Raw genomic sequence first — 16,097 nt, 5'->3', positions numbered from 1 at the left:
GCTGCCTCCAATTATATAGGGCCTTGGTGAGACCACACCTGGAGTACTGTGTACAATTTTGGTCTCCTTACCTAAGGAAGGATATACCTGCCATAGAGGGAGTGCAACGAAGGTTCACAAGATTAATTCTTGGGATAGCGGGACTGTCGTATGAGAATAGATTGAGTAAACTAGACCTGTATTCTCTTGAATTCAGAAGAATGAGAGGGGATCTCATTGAAGCAGACACAATTATTACAGGGCTTGATAGGGTGGATGCTGGGAGAATGTTTCCCTTGGCTGGGGAGTCTAGAACCAGGGGCCACAGCCTCAGGATAAAGGGTAGGCCATTCAGGACTGAGGTGAGAAGAAATTTCTTCACACAGAGGGCGGTGAATCTTTGGAATTCTCTACCCCAGAGGGCTGTGGAGGCTCAGTCATTGGGTACATTCAAAACAGAGGTCGATAGATTTCTGACCAGTAAGGGCATCAAGGGATATGGCGATAGGGCCGGTGAATGGAGTTGAGGCAGAAGATTAGCCATGATCTCATTGAATGGCGGAGCAGGCTCGAAGGGCCGAATGGCCGACTCCTGCTCCTATTTCTTATGTTCTTATAAATACAAGTCTATCTTTCTTTCTTATTGTGTCCAATTCTGGGCACCGCATTTTAGGGAGGATGTGAAGGCCTTAGAGTGGCTGCAGAAAAGATTTACCAGAATGGTACCAGGGATGAGGGGCTTCAGTTATGTGGAGAGACTGGAGAAGCTGGGGTTGTTCTCCTTGGAGCAGAGAAGGTTAGGGGGAGATTGACCACAATGGTACCAGGGATGAAGGACTTCAGTTATGTGGAGAGACTGGAGAAGCTGGGGTTGTTCTCCTTAGAGCAGAGAAGGTTAGGGGGAGATTGACCAGAATGGTACCAGGGATGAGGGACTTCAGTTACATGGAGAGACTGGAGAAGCTGGGGTTGTTCTCCTTGGAGCAGAGAAGGTTAAGGGGAGATTGACCAGAATGGTACCAGGGATGAAGGACTTCAGTTATGTGGAGAGACTGGAGAAGCTGGGGTTGTTCTCCTTAGAGCAGAGAAGGTTAGGGGGAGATTGACCACAATGGTACCAGGGATGAAGGACTTCAGTTATGTGGAGAGACTGGAGAAGCTGGGGTTGTTCTCCTTAGAGCAGAGAAGGTTAGGGGGAGATTGACCACAATGGTACCAGGGATGAGGGACTTCAGTTACGTGGAGAGACTGGAGAAGCTGGGCTTGTTCTCCTTAGAGCAGAGAAGGTTGAGAGGAGATTAGATGGAGGTGTTCAAAATCGTGAGGTGCTCTGGACAGAGTAGATGGAGAGAAACTGTTCCCATTGGCGGAAGGCTCAAGAACCAGAGGACACAGATTTAAGGTGATTGTCAGAAGGTCCAAAGGCTCCTCACAGCTTACTGTCCCACCCAGCTTTGTATCATCAGCAAACTTGGATACATTACACTCGGACCCTTCATCCAGGTCATTAATATAGATTGTAAATAGCTGAGGCCCCAACACTGATCCACGCGGCACCCCACTAGATACCGCCTGCCAACCTGAAAAAGATCTGTTTATCCCTGCTCTCTGTTTTCAGTCCATTAACCAATCCTCTATCTATGCTACTATATTACCCCAACCCCATGAGCCCTAATCTTATGTAATAAGATGTGGCACCTTATCGAAAGCCTTTTGGAAATCCAAATATACTACATCCACTGGTTCCCCTCTATCTACCCTGCTAGTTACATCCTCAAAAAACTCTAATAAATTTGTCAAACACGATTTCCTTTTCATAAAACCATGTTGACTCTGCCGAATCATGTTATGATTTTCTAAGTGACTTGATACCACTTCCTTAACAATGGATTGCAGCATTTTCCCGATGACTGATGTAGCTTTCAACAGCTCTTATAATAATGTGTCCGTGACTACACAAACCACCCTGGGTCCAGGTATACTGTGTATCAGTAAAACAGTCTGTGACTACACAAACCACTCTGGGTCCAGGTATATTGTGTATCAGTAAAACAGTCCGTGACTACACAAACCACTCTGGGTCCAGGTATATTGTGCATCAGTAAAACAGTCCGTGACTACACAAACCACTCTGGGTACAGGTATATTGTGTATCAGTAAAACAGTCCGTGACTACACAAACCACTCTGGGTCCAGGTATATTGTGCATCAGTAAAACAGTCCGTGACTACACAAACCACTCTGGGTACAGGTATATTGTGTATCAGTAAAACAGTCCGTGACTACACAAACCACTCTGGGTCCAGGTATATTGTGTATCAGTAAAACAGTCCGTGACTACACAAACCACTCTGGGTCCAGGTATATTGTGCATCAGTAAAACAGTCCGTGACTACACAAACCACTCTGGGTACAGGTATATTGTGTATCAGTAAAACAGTCCGTGACTACACAAACCACTCTGGGTACAGGTATATTGTGTATCAGTAAAACAGTCCGTGACTACACAAACCACTCTGGGTACAGGTATATTGTGTATCAGTAAAACAGTCCGTGACTACACAAACCACTCTGGGTACAGGTATATTGTGTATCAGTAAAACAGTCCGTGACTACACAAACCGCTCTGGGTACAGGTATATTGTGTATCAGTAAAACAGTCCGTGACTACACAAACCACTCTGGGTACAGGTATATTGTGTATCAGTAAAACAGTCCGTGACTACACAAACCACTCTGGGTCCAGGTATATTGTGTATCAGTAAAACAGTCCGTGACTACACAAACCACCCTGGGTCCAGGTATATTGTGTATCAGTAAAACAGTCCGTGACTGCACAAACCACTCTGGGTACAGGTATATTGTGTATCAGTAAAACAGTCCGTGACTACACAAACCACTCTGGGTACAGGTATATTGTGTATCAGTAAAACAGTCCGTGACTACACAAACCACTCTGGGTCCAGGTATATTGTGTATCAGTAAAACAGTCCGTGACTACACAAACCACCCTGGGTACAGGTATATTGTGTATCAGTAAAACAGTCCGTGACTACACAAACCACTCTGGGTCCAGGTATATTGTGTATCAGTAAAACAGTCCGTGACTACACAAACCACCCTGGGTCCAGGTATATTGTGTATCAGTAAAACAGTCCGTGACTACACAAACCACTCTGGGTACAGGTATATTGTGTATCAGTAAAACAGTCCGTGACTACACAAACCACTCTGGGTACAGGTATATTGTGTATCAGTAAAACAGTCCGTGACTACACAAACCACTCTGGGTACAGGTATATTGTGTATCAGTAAAACAGTCCGTGACTACACAAACCACTCTGGGTCCAGGTATATGGTGTATCAGTAAAACAGTCCGTGACTACACAAACCACCCTGGGTACAGGTATATTGTGTATCAGTAAAACAGTCCGTGACTACACAAACCACTCTGGGTACAGGTATATTGTGTATCAGTAAAACAGTCCATGACTACACAAACCACTCTGGGTACAGGTATATTGTGTATCAGTAAAACAGTCCGTGACTACACAAACCACTCTGGGTCCAGGTATATTGTGTATCAGTAAAACAGTCCGTGACTACACAAACCACTCTGGGTACAGGTATATTGTGTATCAGTAAAACAGTCCGTGACTACACAAACCACTCTGGGTCCAGGTATATTGTGTATCAGTAAAACAGTCCGTGACTACACAAACCACCCTGGGTACAGGTATATTGTGTATCAGTAAAACAGTCCGTGACTACACAAACCACTCTGGGTACAGGTATATTGTGTATCAGTAAAACAGTCCGTGACTACACAAACCACCCTGGGTACAGGTATATTGTGTATCAGTAAAACAGTCCGTGACTACACAAACCACTCTGCGTACAGGTATATTGTGTATCAGCAAAACAGTCCGTGACTACACAAACCACTCTGCGTACAGGTATATTGTGTATCAGCAAAACAGTCCGTGACTACACAAACCACTCTGGGTACAGGTATATTGTGTATCAGTAAAACAGTCCGTGACTACACAAACCACTCTGGGTACAGGTATACTGTGTATCAGTAAAACAGTCCATGACTACACAAACCACTCTGGGTACAGGTATATTGTGTATCAGTAAAACAGTCCGTGACTACACAAACCACTCTGGGTACAGGTATATTGTGTATCAGTAAAACAGTCCGTGACTACACAAACCGCTCTGGGTACAGGTATATTGTATATCAGTAAAACAGTCCGTGACTACACAAACCGCTCTGGGTACAGGTATATTGTGTATCAGTAAAACAGTCCGTGACTACACAAACCACTCTGGGTACAGGTATATTGTGTATCAGTAAAACAGTCCGTGACTACACAAACCGCTCTGGGTACAGGTATATTGTGTATCAGTAAAACAGTCCGTGACTACACAAACCACTCTGGGTCCAGGTATATTGTGTATCAGTAAAACAGTCCGTGACTACACAAACCACTCTGGGTACAGGTATATTGTGTATCAGTAAAACAGTCCGTGACTACACAAACCACTCTGGGTCCAGGTATACTGTGTATCAGTAAAACAGTCCGTGACTACACAAACCACTCTGGGTACAGGTATATTGTGTATCAGTAAAACAGGTTTATTAAGCATTAAAAATCCAGTATAAAGAAGTAATACTTAACAAGAAGATAGTCACAGTCTGTTCGTTCAAACCCCGGCGTTCCTTCCGAGTGAGCGTGGCGCAAGTCTCCTGATGTATCTTGCTGTGTTCCGTTGACCCATGCGCGCTTACTTGGGATCTTGCTGTGTTCTGTTGACCGAAGCTCCTATCAATCTCTGGTTACACGGTACGCTGCTTTCGATGATCAAAAACTGTATCTTTATACCCTTTTCCCTCTTGTTTTGCCTACGTGGCAGTAATTAACCCTCTAACACCTGGTAAAAAGTCTTGCTTCCCTCGTTACCCACCTTATGACCTTGTTTGATCCTTCTGACTTTTTCTCCATGCATAACAAAGTACCCTTATCTCAGATGTTCACTTTTCACAGAACACTCCCTAGAATGTTGACAAAACAGTCGGTCCATCCGATAGCTGGACCAATGAAGGACGTCTCCAACTCTTATCTATCTCTCTAGTTTTTATCTCTTTAAGCATAATATTGCTGAATTCCTCGTCTCCATAAACTTAGCACAACATTCCATTACTTCAGTAATTTTAAACAGAGCTTTTTAGTCAGGTTGGCATAATCCCATCCTGCTTTGCTCTCAGTCATTCTCCATTTTATACAGGCTTTTTGGATCTTAACATACAATTTCACATATTTTAGTTATATTAGAGTGGTTATCGAATCTTAATAATGTTTACTAAATCCTACAGGTGCACCCTATCCTACATATCCCGACCTTGAGGGCGAGGCATTTGCTGACCCCTCAAAACTAAAATCTTACATATGGATTATTTTTCTTCCGTTTATGTAACTCTAACATGTTCTGGGCTGTGATCATATTTAAATGTGATTGGGCATTGGACTTTAGGTGTTTCAGGTAGCAGGTGTAGTAAGCACATCATTACTACAAGTTGGGCTATGACCAGTACATGGGAAATTATCCTAATCCAATGAGGAATTTCCATGTTTGTCCCTATGTTGTCTTATTAGTCCTAACAATTTTTGACTCCCTACCTTGTGACATTTGTGTTTAACTGGGTAGATCTTAAACAAACTTCTGATCTTACATAGTTCAAAGTTTTACTACATGGGTTACATATCTCAAATACAAAATCATTTCAAGTTGGAGAACAACCAGAGCGTGTGAAATAATACGAGCCTAAGGGCATGCTGATGTATTAAGCCCAATATCCCACCAGTGTGTGTTGTCCCTTATGCTTTCAATTTCAATATCTATTCTCCAGTTGTCTTGCTCCAAAACACAAAAAATGCTTTAGGGAGGCGTTCAGTCGTATCATGAGCTCACTGAAACCCTCAAACAATAGGGGAATGTCGGGTCTGAATTGTGCCACATAACTGTGCAGCTCCTACTTAAAAACGTGTTGGTTGATGGGACTGTGGTAAACCACTGTCATACCTGTCTGTATGTGTATGTGTATTCCACTAGGTACAGGTCTGGACATGCCTCGGCTGACTCCTCCCACTATTCCAGGTATATAAGTGACTACCTCCCAGTCCCTTAGTATTCTGGACGGGTCGACCACTCGAGACAAGACCTTCATTCTTTAGTTAATAAAAGCCTGATTGTTACTCGCTCAACCTCAGTCTTTTGAGTAATTGATGGCGCATCAATTTTATTAACTAAATTTTTTATAATGGAGAAGATCCTCACACCAGCATGCCTGGACCTGGACAGTCGGGAAGCGGACGCTTCCACCAAGTTTGCTCACTGGCTCACGTGCTTCGAGACATTCCTGACTGCCTCCACTGCGGTCGAAACGGATGCGGACAAACTGTCTGTCCTGTTCTCCAAGGTGAACCACCGAGTGTACTCAGTCATCCGGGACGCGACCTCGTACACAGCCGCCCTCCAGCTCCTCAAGACCCAGTACACGCGCCCTGTGAACGAAGTATACGCTAGGCACCTTCTGGGGAGTCGCAAGCAACAACCTGGGGAATCGACTGAGGAATACCTCCAAGCACTGTCCGTGCTTGGCCGGGCCTGTGGGTGTAAGGCGGTAACGCCCACTAAGTACACGGAGGAACTGATCCGGGATGCCTTCGTAGCGGGCCACAGGTCCAACTACACCCGACAGCGACTGCTGGAGCAGAGTGACCTCACCCTCGACAAAGCCTCCGACATCGCACTAACGCTGGACGCAGCCTTCCAGGGCATGGATGCCTACTCCTCTGCACCGTGGACGCCGCGGGGAACGACAACCTGGGACACGGTAGGACAGCCCCACAGCACCGTGCCACCCCAGCCACAGCCCAACAACGGCCCAACTACCGCAGCAGTGTCCCAAAGCCAGACAGCAGTATCCCAAGGCCAGAAATGCTACTTCTGTGGCCAGGCCAAACACCCCAGAGCGCGCTGCCCGGCGAAGAATGCGACCTGCTCGGGCTGCGGGAAAAAGGGACACTACGCCAGCGTCTGCAAGGCCAAAGCCACCCCAAACGCCAGCAGCGCTGCGTGTGGGCCGTGCGAGCCGCCATCTTGGGCCCCCAACAGCGCCGCGTGCGGGCCGCCATCTTGGGCCTCCCCAGCCATGTGCGAACCACCGCAGCAGCAGCCATCTTGGACGACTCCAGCCACATGGGAATCATGGACGCCGCCATCTTGGACACCAGCCGGGACGCAGCAGACCGCCAACCCCCCCCCCCATCTGATACTCGCAGCGACACACCGACCCCTACACTGGCCTCTGTGACGCTGGACCAAACGAGACCGCACCAGCTAGCTCGGTCCAAAATGGACGTTAAGGTAAACGGCCATGCAATAAACTGCCTTTTTGACTCCGGGAGCACAGAGAGCTTCATCCACCCCGACACGGTGCGGCGTTGCTCTCTCCCAGTCCTGCCTGCGCACCAGCGGATTTCTATGACCTCCGAGTCCCAGTCAGCGGACATTGGCGGCTACTGCGTGGTGACACTAGTAGTAGGCGGGACTGTGTTCAATAATTTTAAACTCCTGGTCCTGCCCGACCTCTGCGCTGCCATTCTACTGGGGTTGGATTTCCAGTGCCACCTCAAAAGCGTTACAATGGCGTACGGTGGCCCCCTCCCCCCACTCACAGTCCGCAGCCAGCAGCCTCCAAATTGCCCGCCGCGCACCAGATGCAACCTCTCCACACTCAGAGTCCCACCCCCCCCCACTGTTTGCTAACCTCACCCCCAACTGTAAGCCCATCGCCACAAAGAGCAGGCGATACAGTGCCGGGGACAGGGTTTTCATCAAAACCGAAGTGGAACGGCTCCTGAAGGAGGGGATTATTGAGGGCAGCTCCAGCCCCTGGCGAGCCCAGGTTGTGGTCGTTAAGACCGGCGAGAAACAACGCCTGGTCATCGACTACAGCCAAACAATAAACCGCTACACCCTGCTGGACGCCTACCCACTCCCCCGCATAGCTGACATGGTCAACCAGATCGCGCAGTACCGCGTCTTTTCGACCATTGACCTGAAATCAGCGTACCACCAGCTCCCCATCAGCCCTGAAGACCGCCAGTATACTGCTTTTGAGGCAAACGGCCGCCTCTATCACTTCCTTAGGGTTCCCTTCGGCGTTACCAACGGGGTCTCTGTCTTCCAAAGGGAGATGGACCGGATGGTCGATCAAAACGAGCTGCAGGCCACTTTCCCTTACCTAGATAATGTGACCATCTGCGGCCATGACTTGCAGGACCATGACGCAAACCTCGAGAAATTCCTCCGCACCGCCCAACTCCTGAACCTGACATATAACAAGGAGAAGTGCATATTCCGCACAGACCGCCTCGCCATCCTTGGCTGTGTTGTGGAACACGGGGTCATCGGTCCCGACCCGGACCGGATGCGTCCCCTTATGGAACTCCCACTGCCCCACTGCCTAAAAGCTCTGAAGAGGTGCCTAGGGTTTTTTTCCTACTACGCTCAGTGGGTCCCCTACTATGCAGACAAAGCCCGTCCGCTGATCAAGTCCACCTCTTTTCCCGTGACGGCAGAGGCCCGCTTAGCCTTCCACCGTATCAAGGAAGACATTGCCAAAGCCACCATGCACGCAGTGGACGAATCCATCCCCTTCCAGGTGGAAAGCGATGCATCCGACTTCGCTCTGGCCGCCACCCTTAATCAGGCGGGGAGACCTGTGGCATTCTTCTCACGAACCCTCCAGGGCCCGGAGACCAGACACTTCGCGGTCGAGAAGGAGGCCCAGGCTATCGTGGAGGCTGTGCGTCATTGGAGGCACTACCTGGCCGGAAAACGATTTACCCTGCTCACTGACCAGCGTTCAGTTGCTTTTATGTTCAACAACAAGCAGAGGGGCAAAATCAAAAATGACAAGATCTTGAGGTGGAGAATCGAACTTTCCACCTACAATTACGAGATCTTGTACCGGCCTGGGAAGCTCAATGAACCCCCAGACGCCCTATCGCGTGGCACCTGCGCCAGCGCGCAGATCGATAGGCTGAGGGCCCTCCACAATGACCTCTGCCACCCGGGGGTCACCAGGTTCTTCCACTTCATCAAGGCCCGCAACCTGCCTTACTCCATCGAGGAGGTCAGGACCATGACCAAGAACTGCCAAGTCTGCGCTGAGTGCAAACCGCATTTTTATAGACCAGACAGAGCCCATCTGATAAAAGCCACTCGCCCTTTCGAACGCCTGAGCGTCGATTTCAAAGGGCCTCTCCCCTCCCCCGACCGCAATGTGTACTTCCTCAACATCATTGACGAGTACTCCCGGTTTCCGTTCGCTATCCCCTGCCCGGACATGACCAGTGCCACGGTCATTAAATCTCTGAACAGCCTCTTCACCCTGTTCGGTTTCCCCAGCTATATCCATAGCGACCGGGGCTCATCGTTTATGAGCTGGTAAACCACTGTCATACCTGTCTGTGTCTGTATGTGTATTCCACTAGGTACAGGTCTGGACATGCCTCGGCTGACTCCTCCCACTATTCCAGGTATATAAGTGACCACCTCCCAGTCCCTTAGTATTCTGGACGGGTCGACCACTCGAGACTAGACCTTCATTCTTTAGTTAATAAAAGCCTGATTGTTACTCGCTCAACCGTCAGCCGAGGCATGTCCAGACCTGTACCTAGTGGAATACACATACAGACACAGACAGGTATGACAGTGGTTTACCACAGGGACAGGTCCTGTTAGACCCGTAAAGCATGGTAGTTGTGGTGGTAGTGACACAGGAGGCACCACCAAAATCACCTCATACTGGATTCGGACTGGGTTTTCTCACGCTCTGTTACCTACAAAATAAAATTATTACAGTCACAGTTAAATTCAGTCTTACAATCATTTCGAGTGACATTACAGTTTCACATCTACTTCCTGATCTTCCAAGTCGAGATCCTTTCTCCCTTCCGTTTTTCAAAATAGCGGCCACGGGATCTTTTACACCCACCCGAGAGGGCAGACGGGGCAGCGGTTTAACATCGCATCGTAAAGATGGCACCTCTGACAGAGCAGCTCTCCCTCAGTACTGCCCCGGAGTGTCAGCCTAGATTACGTGCTCAAGTCTCCAGAGTGGGACTCAAACCCACAATCTTCTGACTCTAGAGGTGAGAGTGTCACCCACTGAGCCGAGGCTGACCCTCTTAAACTCCAGCCTAGTTACTGGGGTTATCAGCATCTTCAAACCGCCCCACCGCCCCCCCAGCCCCCTAATTGCCATTATTAACACAGAACAGTCCTTCATGTGATTAACAGCAGAATGGGACTAGTGCGCTCAGGTGTGAACTCGCTGGTGTCTCAGCAGGTGAGTTGAACTGGTGAATCCCTTTTCACACACTGAGCAGGGGAACGGCATCTTCCCAGTATGAGTGCGCTGGTGTTTCCAAAGACCGGATGAGTGGGCAAACCTCTTCCCGCAGCAAGAGCAGCTGAACGGCCTCTCCCCGGTGTGGATGCGTCGATGTATCTCCAGGCCCTTGGAGCATTTGAAACTCTTGTCGCAGTCGGAACATTTAAACGGCCTCTCATCAGTGTGAACCAGCTGGTGTTCCCGCAGAGAGTCGGAACGTGTGAATCCTTTCCCGCACTCGGAGCAGGTGAACGGCCTCTCGTCAGTGTGAACTCGCTGGTGTGTCTGCAGATGGAATGAACGACGGAATCCTTTCTCGCACTCGGAGCAGGAGAATGGCCTCTCATCAGTGTGAACTCGCTGGTGTATCAGCAGAGCGGAGGGACGAGTGAAACCTTTCCCGCACTCGGAGCAGGTGAACGGCCTCTCGTCAGTGTGAACGCGCTGGTGTTCCCGCAGGGAGTCGGAACATGTGAATCCTTTCCCGCACTCGGAGCAGGTGAATGGCCTCTCGTCAGTGTGAACTCGCTGGTGTGTCTGCAGATGGAATGAACGACGGAATCCTTTCCCGCACTCGGAGCAGGAGAATGGCCTCTCGTTAGTGTGAACTCGCTGGTGTATCAGCAGAGCGGAGGGACGAGTGAAACCTTTCCCGCACTTGGAGCAGGTGAACGGCCACTCGTCAGTGTGAACTCGCTGGTGTTCCCGCAGAGTGGAGGGACGAGTGAATCCTTTCCCGCACTCGGAGCAGGAGAATGGCCTCTCGTCAGTGTGAACCAGCTGGTGTTCCCGCAGAGAGGAGGGACGAGTGAATCTTTTTCCGCACTCGGAGCAGGAGAACGGCCACTTCCCGGTGTGAACTTGCTGGTGTGTCAGCAGGGTGGAGGAGAGAGTGAACCCTTTCCCGCACTCAGAGCAGGTGAACGGCCTCTCCCCGGTGTGAACTCGCTGGTGTGTCAGCAGGGTGGAGGAGAGAGTGAATCCCTTCCCACACACGGAGCAGGTGAACGGCCTCTCCCTGGTGTGAACTCGCTGGTGGTGCTGTATCAGTTCGCTGGATCTTCTGAAGCCCTTCTTGCAGTCGAAGCACTGAAAAGGTCTCTCATCGGTGTGAACACGCTCGTGTATCAACAGGTTGCAAGACTGGTTAAACCTCTTCTCACAGAGAGAGCAGGCGAACGGCTTCTCCCCAGTGTGAACTCGCCGGTGTCTCCACAGGGAGCCTGAATGAGCGAATCCCTTCCCACACACGGAGCAGGTGAATGGCCATTTCACGGAGTGACTGCGTTGATGAGTCTCCAGCTCGGAGAGGCAACTGAATCCCTTCCCGCATTCCCGACATTTGCATAGACTCTCCTTGCTTTGGTTACACTTGTGCCTCCCCAGGCTGCTCGTTCGGTTGAATCCACGGCCACACACAAGACACGTGTGCAGTTTGCCCGCAGTCTGATTGCTGCTTTCCGCTTCCATATGTCGATGATATTCAGGTCCTGATGAATCGAGTGACTCTGTCAGATCTTCGTGTGAAGTTTGCGTTAAGCTGCCCGTCTGCAATTCTCCCCTTGCAAGAGACAGTAAAAGAGGTTTATATAAGTAATTAATTAATGTAAATACAGGAGAGAAAAGAAAGAAAGACTGGCCTTTATACAGCGCCTTTCACGACCAACGGTTTTACAGCCAATGAATTACTTTATGAAGTGTAGTTGCTGTTGTAATGTGGGAAACACTGCAGCCAATTTACATGATAAATAATGGCCAGGACACCGGGGATAACTCTCCTGCCCTTCTTCAAAATAATGGGATCTTTTATGTCCACCTGAACGTCTCTTCCGAAAGACGGCCCTCCGACAGTGCGGCACTTCCTCAGTACTGCCCCTCCGACAGTGCAGCACTCCCTCAGTACTGACCCTCCGACAGCGCGGCGCTCCCTCAGTACTGACCCTCCGACAGCACGGCGGTCCCTCAGTACTGCCCCTCCGACAGCGCGGCACTCCTTCGGCACTGCCCCAGAGCGTCAGCCTAGGTTTATGTGCTCGAGTCCCTGGAGTGGGGACTTTGAACCCACAACTTTCTGACTGAGAGACGAGGGTGCTTCCAACGGAGCCACTGGCTGGCTCTCAATGTCTTTCACATCCTTGCTAAAGTGCGGTGGCTGGGGGATTGTTACAGTCCCTTTAATCAGAAAAACACACGAGGGGGGGAGGGAGTCCCTTTAAATGTGGAGGGGGGCGGGTGTCCCTTTAAATGTGGAGGGGGCAGGTGTCCCTTTAAATGTGGAGAGGCGGGGCCGCGCATGCTCATTCGGCCCCCTCACCCCAACACCAATCTGCCAGTGCGCCTGTGCGGGGCTTCCCAGGAGCAGACGGAAGGCCGGGCCCAGGGAAGAGGCGGAATCAGCGGCCGGGGTAAAGTCAAGTGTTTGGGGAATCGATTTAAATCGAGGTGAGGGGGGAGCGGAGAGCGAGATTATAAAGTAAAATACGGGAAAACCAAACCTGAGGGTCGGGCGGGCGGGCGGGACCTCCGCGGACGCCGAACGGAGCGGATTGAGCCGCAGCAATGTGATTCTGACTGACGGGAGCACTGACCAATAGGAAGAGGGCTGAGCTGGGAGGACTGAACTGGGCGGCCTGGTCCTCCAACCAATGGCGGCGCGGCAAGGGGGCGGGGCCTCTCCAGCTCAGGTGAGCTGGGGCCGATTGTGACGCGCTGTCCCGAGGTGAGAGCAGCTCAGTCAGCACAGAGCTGGGGCTGGAATCTGGGAGAGGGGCCGCAGGCAGCACAGAGCTGGGGCTGGAATCTGGGAGAGGGGCCGCAGGCAGCACAGAGCTGGGGCTGGAATCTGGGAGAGGGGCCGCAGGCAGCGGGCCTGGCAAAGGGGCAGAAGCTTCACAATGCAAGCTTCTTTCAAATGCTAGAGTCCATTAGAAAAGATGTAATAGCAGAGCACTTGGAAAACAGTGATATGATCGGACAAAGTCAACATGGATTTACAAAAGGTAAATCGTGCTTGACTAATCTACTGGAATTTTTTGAGGATGTAACTGGTAAAATAGATAAGGGAGAACCAGTAGATGTGGTGTATTTGGACTTTCAGAAGGCTTTCGATAAGGTCACGCATAAGAGATTAGCGTGTAAAGTTAAGGCACATGGGATTGGGGTCAAGGTACTGACTTGGATAGAGAACTGGTTGGCAGACAGGAAGCAAAGAGTTGGAATAAACTGGTCTTTTTCTGAGTGGCAGGCAGTGACTAGTGGGGTACCGCAGGGATCGGTGCTTGGACCCCAGCTATTCACAATATATATTAATGATTTGACGAGGGAACTAGATGTAATATCTCCAAGTTTGCAGACGACACAAAGCTGGGTGGGCGTGTGTGCTGTGAGGAGGATGCCGAGAAACTCCAGAATGATTTGGACAGGTTGGGTGATTGGGCAGTAGCGAGAGGGTTCGAGTACAGGAACAAGGATGTCTTGCTGCAGTTGTACAGGGCCTTGGTGAGACCACACCTTGAGTATTGTGTGCAGTTTTGGTCGCTTTATCTGAGGAAGGATGTTCTTGCCATGGAGGGAGTGCAGCGAAGATTCACCAGACTGATACCTGGGATGGCAGGAATGATGTATGAGGAGAGATTGGGTCTGTAGTGTATGTACCTTTAAGTGGAGAACTACTTTTTACAGCTCCTGTATACATAGTACCGGCAGTGACCACACCTGTATATAACCCTGAGTAGGGATCTGTACTGTTTAGTTTTAGAGCAACCCTCATCCAGTAAACACCTGTTGTTTGTTATCTGCAGCCTCTGTCGATTGTTTGAAGGACACACTACCTAAAGATATCCAGATTAACATTGGCGACGAGTCGTTTCGAACCTACCTGCAACTCTGAAGAAGAAGGCCGATTCCACCAGTGCGGGCGTCGACCATCCAGGGAGAACTTGAGCATCGCAGAGGAGGCTGTAGAGAGCTGGGCTTGGTTCTCCAGCCGCAACGATCCAGCGCAGTGGGCTGGCAGCAGGTACGGCGCAGACCCTTCCCGGACAGCGGCGGCGGGAGCCGACCGACGGCACAGAAAAAGGCCGAGCAGCGACGACGGGTAAGAGAGGGTAAAGCGCACAGGGTGCAGCCGGGGTTGAAGACCGAGCGGCATCAACGAGAGAGGGTGAAGCGCGCAGGGCGCAGCCGGGGTTGAAGACCGAGCGGCGTCAACGAGAGAAGCGTGCAGGAAAACGCGCAGAGCGCGGCCGGTTTCAAGGGCTGAGCAGCGTCCATGGGGGAAGAAAAGAAAGCGCGGGAGACGCCATTTGGGCCGCAGCAGAGAAGAAAGGGAAGCGCGGGAGATGCCATTTTGAGCCAGCGGAGAAGGGAGAGCGCGGGAGACGCCATTTTGAGCCAGCGGAGAAGGGAGAGCGCGGGAGACGCCATTTTTAGCCAGTCTAACCACACCCAGGGATGCAGAAGAGTGGCAGGGTCACAGCGTTCGACAATGAAGTCGAAGATTGGGCGACATATGTAGAACGCATCGAAGTGTACTGCAAGGCGAATGAAGTGCCAGATGCCAGGAAAGCACTGGTATTGTTGAATTCCATGGGTGCAAAAATGTACGGCTTACTGCGAAACCTAGTCACCTCAGAGAAGCCAATGGAAAAGGATTTTGAAAGCATAGTGGCAATCCTACAGGACCACTTAAACCCCACACCACTGCTGATAGCAGAAAGATTTACGTTTCACAAAAGGAACCAGCATAAAGACGAAAGTAATGCTGAGTATTTAACGGAACTACGCAAGCTATCGAAACACTGCCAGTTTGGAACGGGACTAGCAGATACTTTAAGGGACAAGTTTGTGTGTGGGCTTCAAAGTGAAGGAACCCAGAAACGGCTTCTATCAGAAAAGGATCTTACGCTGGACAAGACTTTCAACATGGCAGTATCACACGAAGCAGCCGCACGGGGCGCTGCAGAGATACAACGGAGACCGCAAGAATATGGCACAAATGAAATGTCATATGGAGCAGTGAAGTGTTATCGCTGCGGCAGAACAACACACGACCATAAGGATTGTTGGTTCAAGGACCAAGTGTGCAGACAGTGTGGAAAAGTAGGACACATAATAAGAGTCTGCAGGTCGGGAAAGAAAACCAGCAGCAAGAAACCTCCACAGGAGAAGTACAAAAAGGTACATAAGGTGACGGAGAGTAGTTCAGACGAACAGAAAAGTGATACAGACTCCGGAAGCAAGGAGCTGGGTTGTCTGAAACTACATAATATAACCAAAATAGAGGATCACCAAACTATCTGGGTCACGCTCAAGATAGACGGAGTCCAAGTGAAAATGGAACTGGACACAGGATCAGCCCTAACAGTCATAAACCGAAGGGACTACAAGCGGCTATTCTCAAATATACCCTTGAGAGATACAGAGATTGTCTTGAAGACGTACACGGGGCAAAAAGTCTACCCCAAAGGAAAAATAAGGGTGAACGTGATATACAACAGCAAGGAAACACCAAAAATGGACTTATATGTATTGCCAGATGGAGGACCACCACTACTAGGACGTGAATGGATCCAGAAGATACAATTAGATTGGCATTCCATACAAGCGCTGACGGTAGATGCCAAAAAGGATGACGACGTCACACCTG

At 50.1% G+C, this 16,097-nt stretch overlaps 1 protein-coding gene across 1 annotated transcript; it reads right to left on the bottom strand.

Annotated features, from left to right (window-relative positions):
• Positions 1-8,603: 8,603 nt before the first annotated feature.
• Positions 8,604-12,159, bottom strand: LOC147093329 (uncharacterized). Its single transcript, XM_085974265.1, has one exon. It carries the CDS (start codon positions 11,918-11,920, stop codon positions 10,376-10,378), a length of 1,545 nt encoding a protein of 514 aa, XP_085830391.1. The 5' UTR covers positions 11,921-12,159; the 3' UTR covers positions 8,604-10,375.
• Positions 12,160-16,097: the final 3,938 nt, after the last annotated feature.

This window comes from Somniosus microcephalus, unplaced genomic scaffold (assembly GCF_052327205.1).
Source record: "Somniosus microcephalus isolate GS21.2 unplaced genomic scaffold, FLI_Smic_1.0 unresolved_chr1, whole genome shotgun sequence".
In the NCBI taxonomy this organism is placed as follows: domain Eukaryota; kingdom Metazoa; phylum Chordata; class Chondrichthyes; order Squaliformes; family Somniosidae; genus Somniosus; species Somniosus microcephalus.
This window is presented reverse-complemented; position numbering and strand designations above follow the sequence as displayed.

Bases quoted from the DNA above. Each gene is read 5' to 3' on its own strand.
- LOC147093329 (XM_085974265.1), bottom strand. From the start codon at position 11,920: ATGGAAGCGGAAAGCAGCAATCAGACTGCGGGCAAACTGCACACGTGT.